At 38.6% G+C, this 15,696-nt stretch overlaps 1 protein-coding gene across 1 annotated transcript in view; it reads left to right on the top strand.

The window, feature by feature from the left end:
• Positions 1-3,728, top strand: part of LOC111155512 (transmembrane protein 236) — a 33,654-nt gene extending 29,926 nt beyond the window's left edge. The window contains exon 4 of the mRNA XM_022515684.1: positions 3,151-3,728. Coding sequence (XP_022371392.1) covers positions 3,151-3,728 — 578 coding nt within the window. The remainder of the gene's footprint in view (positions 1-3,150) is intronic.
• Positions 3,729-15,696: the final 11,968 nt, after the last annotated feature.

Genomic DNA, 15,696 nt, shown 5'->3' with positions numbered 1-15,696 from the left:
CTCTATCTCTCAAATAAATAAATAATTAAAAAATCCAGTAAAATAGACATGAGTCACCTACTTAAACATTTACCTGTGATTAAAATTATATGTTCTTAAGTATTTAGTTCACACAGTGAAGATAAAAGGTTGTTTTGGAGACTGGCATCAGATGTAGGGGGCTACACAGAATGGCTTTTACCTTTACTTTTTGCAGGGAAATGGTAACCTCTAGAGAAATGTGTAGACTTTTTTTTTTTTTTTAAGATTTTATTTATTTATTTGACTGAGAGAAGAGAGAGCATGAGAAGGGGCAGGGTCAGAGGAAGAAGCAGACTCCCTGCCAAGCAGGGAGCCTCATGCAGGGCTCGATCCCAGGACTCCAGGATCATGACCCAAGCCGAAGGCAATCACTTAACCAACTGAGACACCCAGGCACCCTAGATTTCTTTCTTCATGCTTAAATCTTTTGTGGATTTTGCACAAATAAATATCCTTTTCCCCCAATAGAATATTAACAACCACAACAGAAGAACAAAGTGGAAATTTGAAAAAATAATGATTTGGAGGGGAACTAGTTATTGAATCAAATGGGATAGTATTGAGTACATGAAAGTTTACATTGCTTGGGGGTAAATTTGTGGGTCTATTCTAATGACCAAACAGTTTCTTGGCATCTTCAGTACTACCTTGCCCTCTGGCAGGCCAGCAGAGCTCTCCAGCCAATAGTTCTAGTACTTCTCCCTTGGAAAGAAGACAACAGAGTCCCTGCAACCCCAAATCTAAGCTAGTTTCTATTGAGCTCTAGAGAGATATGAAGCTCCCAACCCCACTTTCACCAAATACCCATGGGTTGGGACTTTAGTATTTTATTAAAAATGAACTCTAGCTAAGAATTCATTGTTCATCCTGTGGCTCTTATCCTCAGATATTAGGATTCTTACTGACTGTTTAAAAATGTTAACATGTCATGTCTTAGCTTGCCACTTCCTGGCATTGAAACAGTGCTGAATTTGCAATCAGCCTCCAAAGCCCACATTATACACTGCATTATTGATGTTGACAAAGGAATTTGGATTTCCATTCAAACAGTTTTAACTACAGAGACAGGTGAAGGAGAGTTCTCCAGGACGTAACATACTCTAAGAAACATAATTTCCATGTTGTTTTCCTTCTTTTGTAAAACGAGAGATAGAACTGATGCCAGTGTGCATCTGAGTTTAAAAAGAGATGATTTTATGAGTATTAAAATAATAGTAATGAGTATATAATTTTCTTTCCTACCTGATTATTGTTTATTAAATGATACTCATTCATGCTACTCTGTCATCTAAGGTTGGTAAAGAAGTTTCTAAAGGTCTTACCATTTTCTATAAATGATTCATATCAGAAGTACTATTTCATCAAGAATTTAGATTATCTTTTTATTTTATTGATTTATGCAATTTGCACTTAAAATTTAAAAAAGGAAAACAGGTTTGTTCTTTAAACAGCTCCTATTTATAATAATCATTTTATTAATCATTAATCATAATTATTTATTTTAAAATGTTTTCATATCAGTTCAATATAGTTCAACAAATTTTTATTGACTTCGTGTCTCTAACCTTTAGAGCTATTCAGTATAATGACTTCTTTAGATTTTGTCTTATTATATTGCTTAATAGGTAATGATAAGCATGTTTTGCTGAGTAAACTTTGCTAAGACCTAACAAATTCTTAGAAAAAAAAAATGGTGCTTAACTAGATGAATGTTTGAGAAATAATGTGATCTACTATTCATGTACAGGAACCACACCATCAACGTTGGTGGTTAAGTATTTTTTTTTTAAGATTTTATTTATTTATTTAACAGAGAAGTCACAAGTAGGCAGAGAGGCAGACAGAGGGGGAGGGGGAAGCAGGCTCCCCACTGAGCAGAGAGCCTGATGAGGGGCTTGATCGTAGGACCCTGAGATCATGACCTGAGCTGAAGACAGAGGCTTAACCCACTGAGCCACTCAGGTTTCCCTGGTGGTAAGTTTTGAGTTTTGAGGATCCCTCTGTAATTCCCCAGCCTCAACACCCATGTCGCACAGAGAGGCACACGCGTGGGTGCACCCACATGCTCACACACAGTGTGATGTTCATGAGAAAATATCCTCCTTATTCAGATGACTGTCGTGTTGATCAGGGATAGCCTTGTGGCCACAAACAAATTGCTTTAGTCTAATCAGTTGTACTGACTGGTTAAAAACTCTGAGGATAGTACAGCTTAAAAAAATCTCAGATTGTGCAGCACCCTTCACCAAGATTTTCTCATGGTCGAACAGATTCTGTCTTAGGACCAAACTCCAAGCTGGAGATCTGGGTTGTAGTGATCCCTGTTGTCGTCTTATAAAAAGTGACAGGATTGGACCATTGGACTTTTAGAGTCATTTGATTTTATGATATGTGCATGTTTTATAATTAGCACATGACGTATTGCCTCTAGACAGTAATAACAGCCATAAAGTTAAGACATTGTCAATTGGGGTCAAACAAATCTGGGTGTAAATTCCAACTCTGCCCATTACCGTGTGTTTGGATTGGTGTGTCATTTCACCTCTTGGGCTGCAGTTTCTACATTTATAAAGTGGGACCATAATCCCCATCTGTCAACTTTTTTCCTGAGGATTAAATGAGATAATGTTTGGAAGTGCTTAGCTCTCTAACCAGTAATGGCTAGTACTGTGAAATGGCAACATGACTTGGGATCCATATATAGAAAAATAGAAAAAGAAGAAGAACTTTCTCTGCCTTTGAGTTTTTTTAATTTAAGATTTTTAAAATTTTTTTAATTTAAGATTTTATTTGTTTATCTAACAGAGAGAGAGATCACAAGTAAGCAGAGAGGCAGGCAGAGAGAGAGAGGGGGGAGCAGGCTCCCCGCTGAGCAGAGAGCCCCACGCGGGGCTGATACCATGACCTGAGCTAAAGTCAGGAGCTTAACCCACTGAGCCACCCAGGTGCCCCCCTCTTTTTGTCATTATGCTTCCCATTGAAGTTCCATGTGTGAAACAGATGTCAAATAAGAGAACACTCACAATTTTATCTTTAAATTTTAGCACTTAAATTTACAAAAAATTGAAATGAAATTTTAATTTACATAACGTTTCAACAAGTTTTAAAATTCAAATCTATTTGTTGCAGGTGACGACGATAGGCACATCCATACTTTGCAGCAAATAAAAACTGTGACCGACCAAGTGAAACAAAATGAAGAAAGCACTTCCCCTCAGCAGCTGGCCAGGAGGACCGAGGCATCACTGCCACCGTCAGCGAGGACACAGAACCCCTCTCCAGTTCTGGCGAGACCCCAAGAGCCCTCTTTTCACTCAGGAATCCTGGAAGCAATGTCCCGGCAGGATGATCGTGCCCAGATCTTCCTGTGGAGCTTTCTGCTGTGGTCTGACACCATAGAAATGGTGCGCGTGGCTGGCCACGCCGACGTGTACAAATCAGGCTGGCTATACCCAGTCTACATATTCAGTTTTATTTCTCTCCTTCGAATTATATTAACTCCTCAGAACCCTCTTCTGAATTCCCTGGGCATCCTTCTCCAGGATTTACCCTTTATTTTTGTTAGACTTAGTTTGGTCATTTCCCTGGGAACTATCACACCCGTATTGGGCCTTTGTAAAAACATCCTAGTGACTGTCTCTTATGTGTACTTCAATTACTTAACCACATTCAGATCTTTCTCTACCTTCGAAATATCTTCATTTTAAAGAGAAAATGTAATAAAGTCAAACCTCTTCATTATGCGTGTGTACACATTTGTAATTTTTTTTTTCTGGGGCTGAAGTTTTTGTACTATATAAAGAAATGAGGAATATATTGTAGAGAATACACTTTTTTTTTTTAAAGAACTGTAGCATATCACTTTTTCAAAAATGTATTCAAATGATGTTAAATTTAAGCAAAGTTTTATTCTTATGTTAACTCCCCTGGATCTCTAGAAAATGTTAGTCATTTTAGTCTGTTATGTATACCACACTTTTTCTCAGCACACTCTCCATTAAAGCCTTAAAAAAATTAGAACATGTTTTCCCACTAAGTTAATTTTAACCATGCATTTGTGAAAAACAATATGTAAAATCTTAAGATTAGGAGGAGGAGTCAAGATGGTGGAGAAGTAGCAGGCTGAGACTACTTCAGGTAGCAGGAGATCAGCTAGATAGCTTATCTAAAGATTGCAAACACCTACAAATCCAACGGGAGATCGAAGAGAAGAAGAACAGCAACTCTAGAAACAGAAAATCAACCACTTTCTGAAAGGTAGGACTGGCGGAGAAGTGAATCCAAAGCGACGGGAAGATAGACCGCGGGGGGAGGGGCCGGCTCCCGGCAAGCGGCGGAGCAACGGAGCACAAAATCGGGACTTTTAAAAGTCTGTTCTGCTGAGGGACATCGCTCCAGAGGCTTAACCGGGGTGAAGCCCACGCAGGGTCAGCGTGGCCTCAGGTCCCGCAGGGTCACAGAAGGATCGGGGGTGTCTGAGTGTCGCAGAGCTTACAGGTATTAGAACGGGGAAGCCGGCTACAGAGACAGAGCCGAGGAATGAGCTCACAGCTCGGGGTTACCTTGAACCGGTCGCAGGCTCGGTCACCTCCGAGCACGGCCGGAGGCAGGGTGACGGGAGTAATTGGGCGCTGTTCTCTGAGGGCGCACTGAGGAGTGGGGCCCTGGGCTCTCGGCTCCTCTGGGCCGGAGACCGGGAGGCCGCCATCTTCATTCCCGCCCTCCGGAACTCTACGGAAAGCGCTCAGGGGACAAAAGCTCCCGAAAGCAAACCCGAGCGGATTACTCAGACTGGCCCTGAGTAAGGGCGGTGCAACTCCGCCTGGGGCAAAGACACTTGAGAATCACTACAACAGGCCCCTCCCCCAGAAGATCAACAAGAAACCCAGCCAGGACCAAGTTCACCTACCAAGGAGTGCAGTTTCAATACCAAGGAGAGCAGCGGAAACCAGAGGAGAAGAAAGCAAAGCACAGAACTCATGGCTTTCTCCCCATGATTCTTTACCCTTGCAGTTAATTTAATTTTTTTTCTTTTTCAATTTTTTTTCTCTTCTGCCAAATTTTTTTAACTTTTATCCTTTTCTTTTTTAACGTTTTTTAACTAGTTTATTTAATATATATATTTTTTTTTCTTTTTTATATTTTTTCTTTATTCGTGTTCTTTTTTTTTAATTGTTTCTTTCTTTCTTTTTTTTTTTCCTTTTCTTTCTGAACCTCTTTTTATCCCCTTTCTCCCCACTCACTATTTGGGATCTCTTCTGATTTGGTTAAAGCATATTTTCCTGGGGTTATTGCCACCCTTTTAGTATTTTACTTGCTCCTTCATATACTCTTATCTGGACAAAATGACAAGGCATAAAAATTCACCACAAAAAAAAGAACAAGAGGCAGTACCAAAGGCTAGGGACCAAATCAATACAGACATTCGTAAAATGTCAGATCTAGAGTTCAGAATGACGATTCTCAAGGTTCTAGCTGGGCTTGAAAAAGGCATGGAAGATATTAGAGAAACCCTCTCGGGAGATATAAAAGCCCTTTCTGGAGAAATAAAAGAACTAAAATCTAACCAAGTTGAAATCAAAAAAGCTATTAATGAGGTGCAATAAAAAATGGAGGCTCTCACTGCTAGGATAAATGAGGCAGAAGAAAGAATTAGTGATATAGAAGACCAAATGACAGAGAATAAAGAAGCTGAGCAAAAGAGGGACAAACAGCTATTGGACCATGAGGGGAGAATTCGAGAGATAAGTGACACCATAAGACAAAACATTAGAATAATTGGGATTCCAAAAAAGAAGAAAGAGAGAGGGGAGCAGAAGGTATATTGGAGAGAATTACTGGAGAGAATTTCCCCAATATGGCAAAGGGAACAAGCATCAAAATCCAGGAGGTTCAGAGAACCCCCCTCAAAATCAATAAGAATAGGTCCACACCCCATCACCTAATAGGAAAATTTACAAGTCTTAACGACAAAGAGAAAATCCTGAAAGCAGCCTGGGAAAAGAAGTCTGTAACATACAATGGTAAAAATATTAGATTGGCAGCAGACTTATCCACAGAGACCTGGCAGGCCAGAAAGAGCTGGCATGATATATTCAGAGTACTAAACGAGAAAAATATGCAGCCAAGAATACTATATCCAGCTAGGCTATCATTGAAAATAGAAGGAGAGATTAAAAGCTTCCAGGACAAACAAAAACTGAAAGAATTCGCAAACACCAAACAGCTCTACAGGAAATATTGAAAGGGGTCCTCTAAGCAAAGAGAGACCCTAAAAGTAGTAGATCAGAAAGGAACAGAGACAATATACAATAACAGTCACCTTACAGGCAATACAATGGCACTAAATTCATATCTCTCAATACTTACCCTGAATGTTAATGGGCTAAATGCCCCAATCAAAAGACACAGGGTATCAGAATGGATAAAAAAACAAAACCCATCTATATGTTGCCTACAAGAAACTCATCTTAAACCCGAAGACACCTCCAGATTTAAAGTGAGGGGTTGGAAAAGAATTTACCATGCTAATGGACATCAGAAGAAAGCAGGAGTGGCAATCCTTATATCAGATCAATTAGATTTTAAGCCAAAGACTATAATAAGAGATGAGGAAGGACACTATATCATACTCAAAGGATCTGTCCAACAAGAAGATCTAACAATTTTAAATATCTATGCCCCTAACGTGGGAGCAGCCAACTATATAAACCAATGAATAACAAAATCAAAGAAACACATCGACAATAATACAATAATAGTAGGGGACTTTAACACTCCCCTCACTGAAATGGACAGATCATCCAAGCAAAAGATCAACAAGGAAATAAAGGCCTTAAATGACACACTGAACCAGATGGACATCACAGATATATTCAGAACATTTCATCCCAAAGCAACAGAATACACATTCTTCTCTAGTGCACATGGAACATACTCCAGGATAGATCACATCCTGGGTCACAAATCAGGTCTCAACCGGTATCAAAAGATTGGGATCATTCCTTGTATATTTTCAGACCACAATGCTCTGAAGCTAGAACTCAATCACAAGAGGAAATTTGGAAAGAACCCAAATACATGGAGACTAAACAGCATCCTTCTAAAGAATGAATGGGTCAACCAGGAAATTAAAGAAGAATTGAAAAAATTCATGGAAACAAATGATAATGAAAACACAACGGTTCAAAATCTGTGGGACACAACAAAGGCAGTCCTGAGAGGAAAATATATAGCGGTACAAGCCTTTCTCAAGAAACAAGAAAGGTCTCAGGTACACAACCTAACCCTACACCTAAAGGAGCTGGAGAAAGAACAAGAAAGAAACCCTAAACCCAGCAGGAGAAGAGAAATCATAAAGATCAGAGCAGAAATCAATGAAATAGAAACCAAAAAAACAATAGAACAAATCAACGAAACTAGGAGCTGGTTCTTTGAAAGAATTAATAAGATTGATAAACCCCTGGCCAGACTTATCAAAAAGAAAAGAGAAAGGACCCAAATAAATAAAATCAGGAATGAAAGAGGAGAGATCACAACTAACACCAAAGAAATACAGACAATTATAAGAACATACTATGAGCAACTCTACGCCAACAAATTTGACAATCTGGAAGAAATGGATGCATTCCTAGAGACATATAAACTACCACAACTGAACCAGGAATAAATAGAAAGCCTGAACAGACCCATAACCAGTAAGGAGATTGAAACAGTCATCAAAAATCTCCAAACAAACAAAAGCCCAGGGCCAGACGGCTTCCCGGGGGAATTCTACCAAACATTTAAAGAAGAACTAATTCCTATTCTCTTGAAACTGTTAAAAAAAATAGAAATGGAAGGAAAACTTCCAAACTCATTTTATGAGGCCAGCATCACCTTGATCCCAAAACCAGACAAGGATCCCATCAAAAAAGAGAACTACAGACCAATATCCTTGATGAACACAGATGCGAAAATTCTCACCAAAATACTAGCCAATAGGATTCAACAGTACATTAAAAGGATTATTCACCACGACCAAGTGGGATTTATTCCAGGGCTGCAAGTTTGGTTCAACATCCGCAAATCAATCAATGTGATACAACACATTAATAAGAGAAAGAACAAGAACCATATGATATTCTCCATAGATGCTGAAAAAGCATTTGACAAAGTCCAGCATCCCTTCCTGATCAAAAGTCTTCAAAGTGTAGGGATAGAGGGCACATACCTCAATATTATCAAAGCCATCTATGAAAAACCCACCGCAAATATCATTCTCAATGGAGAAAAACTGAAAGCTTTTCCGCTAAGGTCAGGAACATGGCAGGGATGTCCGTTATCACCACTGCTATTCAACATGGTACTAGAAGTGCTAGCCTCAACAATCAGACAACAAAAGGAAATTAAAGGCATCCAAATTGGCAAAGAAGAAGTCAAACTATCACTCTTCGCAGATGATATGATACTATATGTGGAAAACCCAAAAGACTCCACTCCAAAACTGCTAGAACTTGTACAGGAATTCAGTAAAGTGTCAGGATATAAAATCAATGCCCAGAAATCAGTTGCATTTCTCTACACCAACAACAAGACAGAAGAAAGAGAAATTAAGGAGTCAATCCCATTTACAATTGCACCCAAAACTATAAGATACCTAGGAATAAACCTAACCAAAGAGGCTAAGAATCTATACACAGAAAACTATAAAGTACTCATGAAAGAAATTGAGGAAGACACAAAGAAATGGGAAAATGTTCCATGCTCCTGGATTGGAAGAATAAATATTGTGAAAATGTCTATGCTACCTAAAGCAATCTACACATTTAATGCAATTCCTATCAAAGTACCATCCATTTTTTTCAAAGAAATGGAACAAATAATCCTAAAATTTATATGGAACCAGAAGAGACCTTGAATAGCCAAAGGAATATTGAAAAAGAAAGCCAAAGTCGGTGGCATCACAATTCTGGACTTCAAGCTCTATTACAAAGCTGTCATCATCAAGACAGCATGGTACTGGCACAAAAACAGACACATAGATCAATGGAACAGAATAGAGAGCCCAGAAATAGACCCTCAATTCTATGGTCAACCAATCTTCGACAAAGCAGGAAAGAATGTCCAATGGAAAAAAGACAGCCTTTTCAATAAATGGTGTTGGGAAACTTGGACAGCTACATGCAGAAAAATGAAATTGGATCATCTCCTTACACCACACACGAAAATAGACTCAAAATGGATGAAGGACCTCAATGTGAGAAAGGAATCCATCAAAATCCTTGAGGAAAACACAGGCAGCAACCTCTTCGACCTCAGCTGCAGCAACATCTTCCTAGGAACATTGCCAAAGGCAAGGGAAGCAAGGGCAAAAATGAACTATTGGGATTTTTATCAAGATCAAAAGCTTTTGCACAGCAAAGGAAACAGTTAACAAAACCAAAAGACAACTGACAGAATGGGAGAAGATATTTGCAAACGACATATCAGATAAAGGTCTAGTGTCCAAAATCTATAAAGAACTTAGCAAACTCAACACCCAAAGAACAAATAATCCAATCAAGAAATGGGCAGAAGACACGAACAGACATTTCTGCAAAGAAGACATCCAGATGGCCAACAGACACATGAAAAAGTGCTCCATATCACTTGGCATCAGGGAAATACAAATCAAAACCACAATGAGATACCACCTCACACCAGTCAGAATGGCTAAAATTAACAAGTCAGGAAATGACAGATGCTGGCGAGTATGCGGAGAAAGGAGAACCCTCCTACACTGTTGGTGGGAATGCAAGCTGGTGCAACCACTCTGGAAAACAGCATGGAGGTTCCTCAAAATGTTGAAAATAGAACTACCCTATGACCCAGCAATTGCACTGCTGGGTATTTACCCTAAAGATACAAACGTAGTGATCCGAAGGGGCACGTGCACCCGAATGTTTATAGCAGCAATGTCTACAATAGCCAAACTATGGAAAGAACCTAGATGTCCATCACCAGACGAATGGATAAAGAAGAGGTGGTATATATACACAATGGAATACTATGCAGCCATCAAAAGAAATGAAATCTTGCCATTTGCGATGACGTGGATGGAACTAGAGGGTATCATGCTTAGCGAAATCAGTCAATCGGAGAAAGACAAATATCATATGACCTCCCTGATATGAGGGAGAGGAGATGCAACATGGGGGGTTAAGGGGGTAGGAGAAGAGTAAATGAAACAAGATGGGATTGAGAGGGAGACAAACCATAAGTGACTCTTAATCTCACAAAACAAACTGAGGGTTAATGGGGGGAGGGGGGTTGGGGTGGTTGGATTATGGACATTGGGGAGGGTATGTGCTATGGTGAGTGCTGTGAAGTGTGTAAACCTGGCGATTCACAGACCTGTACCCCTGGGGATAAAAATATATGTTTATAAAAAATAAAATTAAATTAAATTTAAAAAATGGAAAATAGGGGCACCTTGGTGGCTCAGTGGGTTAAGCCGCTGCCTTCGGCTCAGGTCATGGTCTCAGGGTCCTGGGATCGAGTCCCACATTGGGCTCTCTGCTCAGCGGGAAGCCTGCTTCCCTCTCTCTCTCTCTGCCTGCCTCTCCGTCTACTTGTGATCTCTCTCTGTCAAATAAATAAATAAAATCTTTTAAAAAATGGAAAATAATATAAAATAAAATAAAATAAGTAAATAAAATCTTTAAAAAAAAAAAAAAAGCACAATGTGCAGGTCAGATGATCGCAGCTTTTCCTCCTGCATCCCAGATCTTGTTTGTTCTCCGTGATCTCCTGTCACTTTTTAGGTTTTGCCAGGGCCCCTCCGCAAGGAGGGGTTAAATAAAGGGGGTTAAATAAAGGGGGTTAAATAAAGGGATTAAAAAGGAGTTAAGTAAAAATGTTTTTAAACGTCCAAAAAAAAAATCTTAAGATTACCTCAGATTATAATTTTTCGTCAAGTTAGTATTAGGTTCAAAACGAGCAAATACACAGATTAAAGTTGTTCTGACTATTGATTCGTCATGTATTTGACTGTCCCCCCTGAGTTTTCATAGATCCTAATTATAGCACTCTGTTAAGACTTTATGGATTTGCTTTTTTGAGTTCCCCATCAACGTTTAAATCCTTAATCTTGTTGACAAATGGATCTCTCACCTCATCTGTCAATCCAACAGGAACTTGTAATACTTATAACTCTTAAAAATGAGAATTGAAATAATTTCTTTCAAATTATGCTTGATAATCTTTTTTAATTAAGGAAAACTTATGGTAAAGTAGTTGATTTGTAATGTTCTTAAATATGAAAATATTTTATATACACTTATATTGGAATGTATAGTGTGAACAGTGCTCAAACTCTAAGGTATTACTTATTTGAGTTTAGAATGCATTTTGTGTCTCATATTTGAATATGGATGTATCTGATATATTGGGAAGTCACAACACTTAATACAAATAGTAAAGTCATGTATGTGTAGTAGGAAGATTATTGAGTAACTAATTTAATATTTTATTTCAAGAGTATACACGTTTATAAAGTTCAAGTCTATTTTTTTGTTACAATGCTTTTCAGTATTTTGTTTAATTAAAAATTTTTTAAATTGAAGAATAGTTGACATACAGTATTAATTTTAGGTGTATAATAGTAATTTGATATTTACATACATTACAAAATAATCAGTATAATGAGTCTAGGTACCATCTGTCACCATACATAGCATTTACAATATTATTGACTACATTCCCTATGCTGTGTTTTATATCCCCATGACTTATTTATTTTATAACTTGAAATTTGTATCTTTAATCCCCTTCACCTGTTTCACCCATCCACCCACACCCTTCCTCTCTGGCAATTACCAGTTTGATCTCTGTGTCTAAGAGTCTATTTCTTTGTTTTGTTTGTTCATTTGTTTTGTTATTTAGATTCCACAAATAAATGAAATCATATGGTATTTGTCCTTCTCTGTCTGACTTATTTCACTTAGTGTAATACCATCAAGAACCATCCATGTTGTGGTAGATGGTGAGATTTCATTTTTTATGGCTGAATAATATTCCATGGTAATATATATCACATTTTAAAATTTATTCATATGTTGATGAACACTTAGGCTGCTTCTGTATCTTGGTTATTGTGAACAGTGCTACAATGAACCCAAGGGTGCACATATCTTTTGGAGTCAATGTTTCCATTTTCTTCTGATAAATACCCAGAGGTGGAATCACTGGGTTGTATGGTAGTCCTATATTTAATTTTTTAGGACCCTCCATACTGTTTTCCATAATGGCTGTACAATATTACATACATTCCCACCAACAGATGTAGGTTCCCATTTCTCTACATTCTTACCCATGCTTATTATTTCTTTTCTTTTGAGTTCTAGCCATTCTTATTGGTGAGGTGATATTGTAGTTTTGATTTGCATTTCCCTGTTGGTTAGTGATGTTGAGCATCTTTTTGTGGTCTGCTGGCCATCTGTATATCTTCTTTGGAAGATGCCTCTTCGTCTCCCTCCTTTGCCCATTTTTTTAATTAAATTGTTGTTGTTGTTGTATGGTGTTGAGTTGTATTAGTTCTTTATGTATTCTGGATATTAATCTCTTATCAGATACATCATTGGCAAATATATTCTTCCATTCAGTAACTTTCCTTTTCATTTTGTTGATGGCTCTGTACAAAAGCTTTTTCATTTGATGTGGTCCTATTTGTTTAGTTTTACTTCTGTTGCCCTTGCCTAGGGAGACAGGTCCAAAAAAAATATTGCTAAGACTTATGTCCAAGATTTTACTGCCTCTGTTTTCTTTTAGGAATTTTACAGTTTTGGGTCTTAAATTAATGTCCTTAATTCATTTTTACTTTATTTTTGTGTATGGTTGAAAAAGTGGCCCAGTTTCATTCTTTTCCATGTAGCTGTCCAGTTTTCCCAACATTATTTATTGAAGAGCATGTCTTTTTTCTCATAATATATTCTTGCCTCTTTTGCCATAGATTAATTGACCATGTAGTTGTGGGGGTTTTTCCTGGGCTCTCTGTTTTATTGTGTTGATTTGTGTGTCCATTTTTTGTGTGTGCATCTGTGTGTGTGTGTGTGTGTGTGTGTGTGTGTGTGTGTGTGTGTATGTACCATGCTGTTTTGATTATTAAAGCTTTGTAGTACACTTTAAAGTCAAGGAGCATGATGGCCTCCAAGTTTGTTCTTTTTCAAGACTGCTTTGGTTATTCAGGAACTTTTTTTTGCTTCCATACAAATTTTAGGACTATTTGTTCTATTTCTGTGAAAAATGCCATTGGTATTTTGATAGGATCACATTGATTCTATAGATTTCCTTGGTTCATATGGATACCATAATAATATTACTTGTTCCAATTCATAACCAAGGTCTAGCTTTCTATTTGTTTGTATCCTCTTCAATTACTTTCATCAACATCTCAAACAGTTTTTGGAGTATAATTCTTCCACTTCCTTGATTACATAGGCATTTTATACCTTTTTTGAGCCCGGCTAGCACCTTGAGAATTGTCATTCTGAACTCTGGATCTGACATATTACCAATGTCCCTATTGATTAAGTCCCTGCCCTTCAGTACTGCCTCTTGTTCTTGTTTTTGTGGTGAGTTTTTCTGCCTTGTCATTTTATCCAGATAAGAATATATGTAGGAGTGAATAAAATACTAAAAAAGGGTGGCAAAGCCCCCAGTAAAATGTGCTTTAACCAAATCAGAGGAGACCCCAAATCATGGGGGGGAAGAAAGGGGGTAAAAAGAAGTTCAGAAAAAAAAATTAAAAAGAGAAAAAAAAAAGAAAAAAATATATATATTAGATTGGTGAATAGAACAGGTTCACCCACTTACTTTTGGGACTATTTTGGTCTCTTAGAAGAAACTACCTCCCAAAATTTTAAAGAATGAAAAACATATATAAGGGTAAATATGAAGAAGGGATGGAATATGACTATAAAGATGAAAAAAAATTTTTTTAATTTCTAAAAAAGGAATTGATAAGATAAGTTGGTTGGGAGAATAAAGAAATAGAAAGTGGAGAGAATTTGCTCAGGCTGGAGACTAGAACAAAGCCCTGTGCTAGATTTAGGGTATATTTTGATCTATCAGAAGAAGTTGTATCCCAAATTTTTTTAGAAGAAAAAAAAACCCTATGTGTATACAAAAAATAAAGTTAGATACAATGAAGAATAAAATGTGACTATAATAATGAAGGTTCAAAAAAGATTTTTTTGAAAGGTATTGTTATGATAAACTAGTTAAAAAAACGTTAAAAGAGGAAAGGGTAAAACTTAAAGAAAATTTAGCAGAAGAAAAAAATAAAATTAAAAAAATTAACTTTGCAAGACTAAAGAATCATGGGAAGAAAGCCATGAATTCCATGCTTTGCTTTCTCCTTCTCTGGAATTCCGCTGTTCTCCTTGGTAAGTGAACTTGGTCCTGGCTGGTTTTCTTGCTGATCTTCTTGGAGAGGGGCCTGTTGTAATAATTCTCAAGTGTCTTCGCCTGAGGCGGAATTGCACCACCCTTACCAGGGGCCGGGCTAAGTAATCCGCTCGGGTTCGCTTTCGGGAGCTTTTGTTCCCTGAACACTTTCCGTAGAGTTCTGGAGGATGGGAATGAAGATGGCGGCCTCCCAATCTCTGGCCTGAAGGAGCCGAGAGCTCAGGGCCCCACTCCTCAGTGTGCCTTTGGAGAAAAGCACTCAATCACTCCTGTCTCCCTGGCCTCTGGCTGCGCTCTGAGCTCACCCAGCCTGTGACCAAGCATCTCTGTCTCTGGCACACAGCCCAGCCTGGAGTCTTGGAACCCCGCAGATCCCTGAGCTCTTCCAGGGGAGTCGCCCGGGGTCTTGTGGGACCCCGGAGAGGGTCAGAGGCACAGAGGCACAGAGCAGTGACCTGTGCCACGGATCACAATAAGGTAACCCCGAGTTGAGAGCTCACTCCTCAGCTCCGTCTCTGTAGCCAGCTTTCCTGCTCTAATACCTGTGAGCTCTGTGACACTCAGACACCCCCGATCCTTCTGTGACCCCGCGGGACTTGAGGCTACGCTGTCCCCATGTGAGCTTCACCCCTGTTTAGCCTCTGGAGCGATGTCTCCCTCATTGGAGCAGACTTTTAAAAGTTCTGATTTTGTGCTCCGTTGCTCTGCCACTTGCTGGGAGCCGGCCCCTCCCCCTGGGGTGTATCTTCCCATAGCTTTGGACTCACTTCTCCGCTGGTCCTACTTTTCAGAAAGTGGTCGATTTTCTGTTTCTAGAATTGCTGCTCTTCTTCTCTTTGATCTCCTGTTGGATTTGTAGGTGTTCAGAATGGTTTGATAAGCTATCTAGCTGATCTCCTGCTACTTGATGTCATCTCAGCCTGCAACTTCTCTGCCATCCTGACTCCTCCCTAAATAGGCATTTTAAAAAGACTTCTTTGTTGATTCGGATGCCTTTTATTTCTTCTTCTTGTCTGATTGCTGAGGCTAGGACTTCTAGTACTATGTTGAATAGCAGTGATGATAGTGGACAGCCATGCCATGTTCCTGACCTTAGGGAAAAAGTTCTCAGTTTTTCCCCATTGAGAATGATATTTGCTGTAGGTTTTTCATAGATGGCTTTGATGATGTTGAAGTATGTATCCTCTATTCCTTCACTTTGAAGAATTTTGATCAGGAAAGGTTGTTGTACTTTGTCAAATGCTTTTT

This window comes from Enhydra lutris, unplaced genomic scaffold (assembly GCF_002288905.1).
Source record: "Enhydra lutris kenyoni isolate GAN:26980312 unplaced genomic scaffold, ASM228890v2 scaffoldscaffold42, whole genome shotgun sequence".
NCBI lineage: Eukaryota > Metazoa > Chordata > Mammalia > Carnivora > Mustelidae > Enhydra > Enhydra lutris.
Note: the sequence above shows the minus strand (reverse complement) of the source record. Positions and strands in the feature narration are given on the sequence as shown.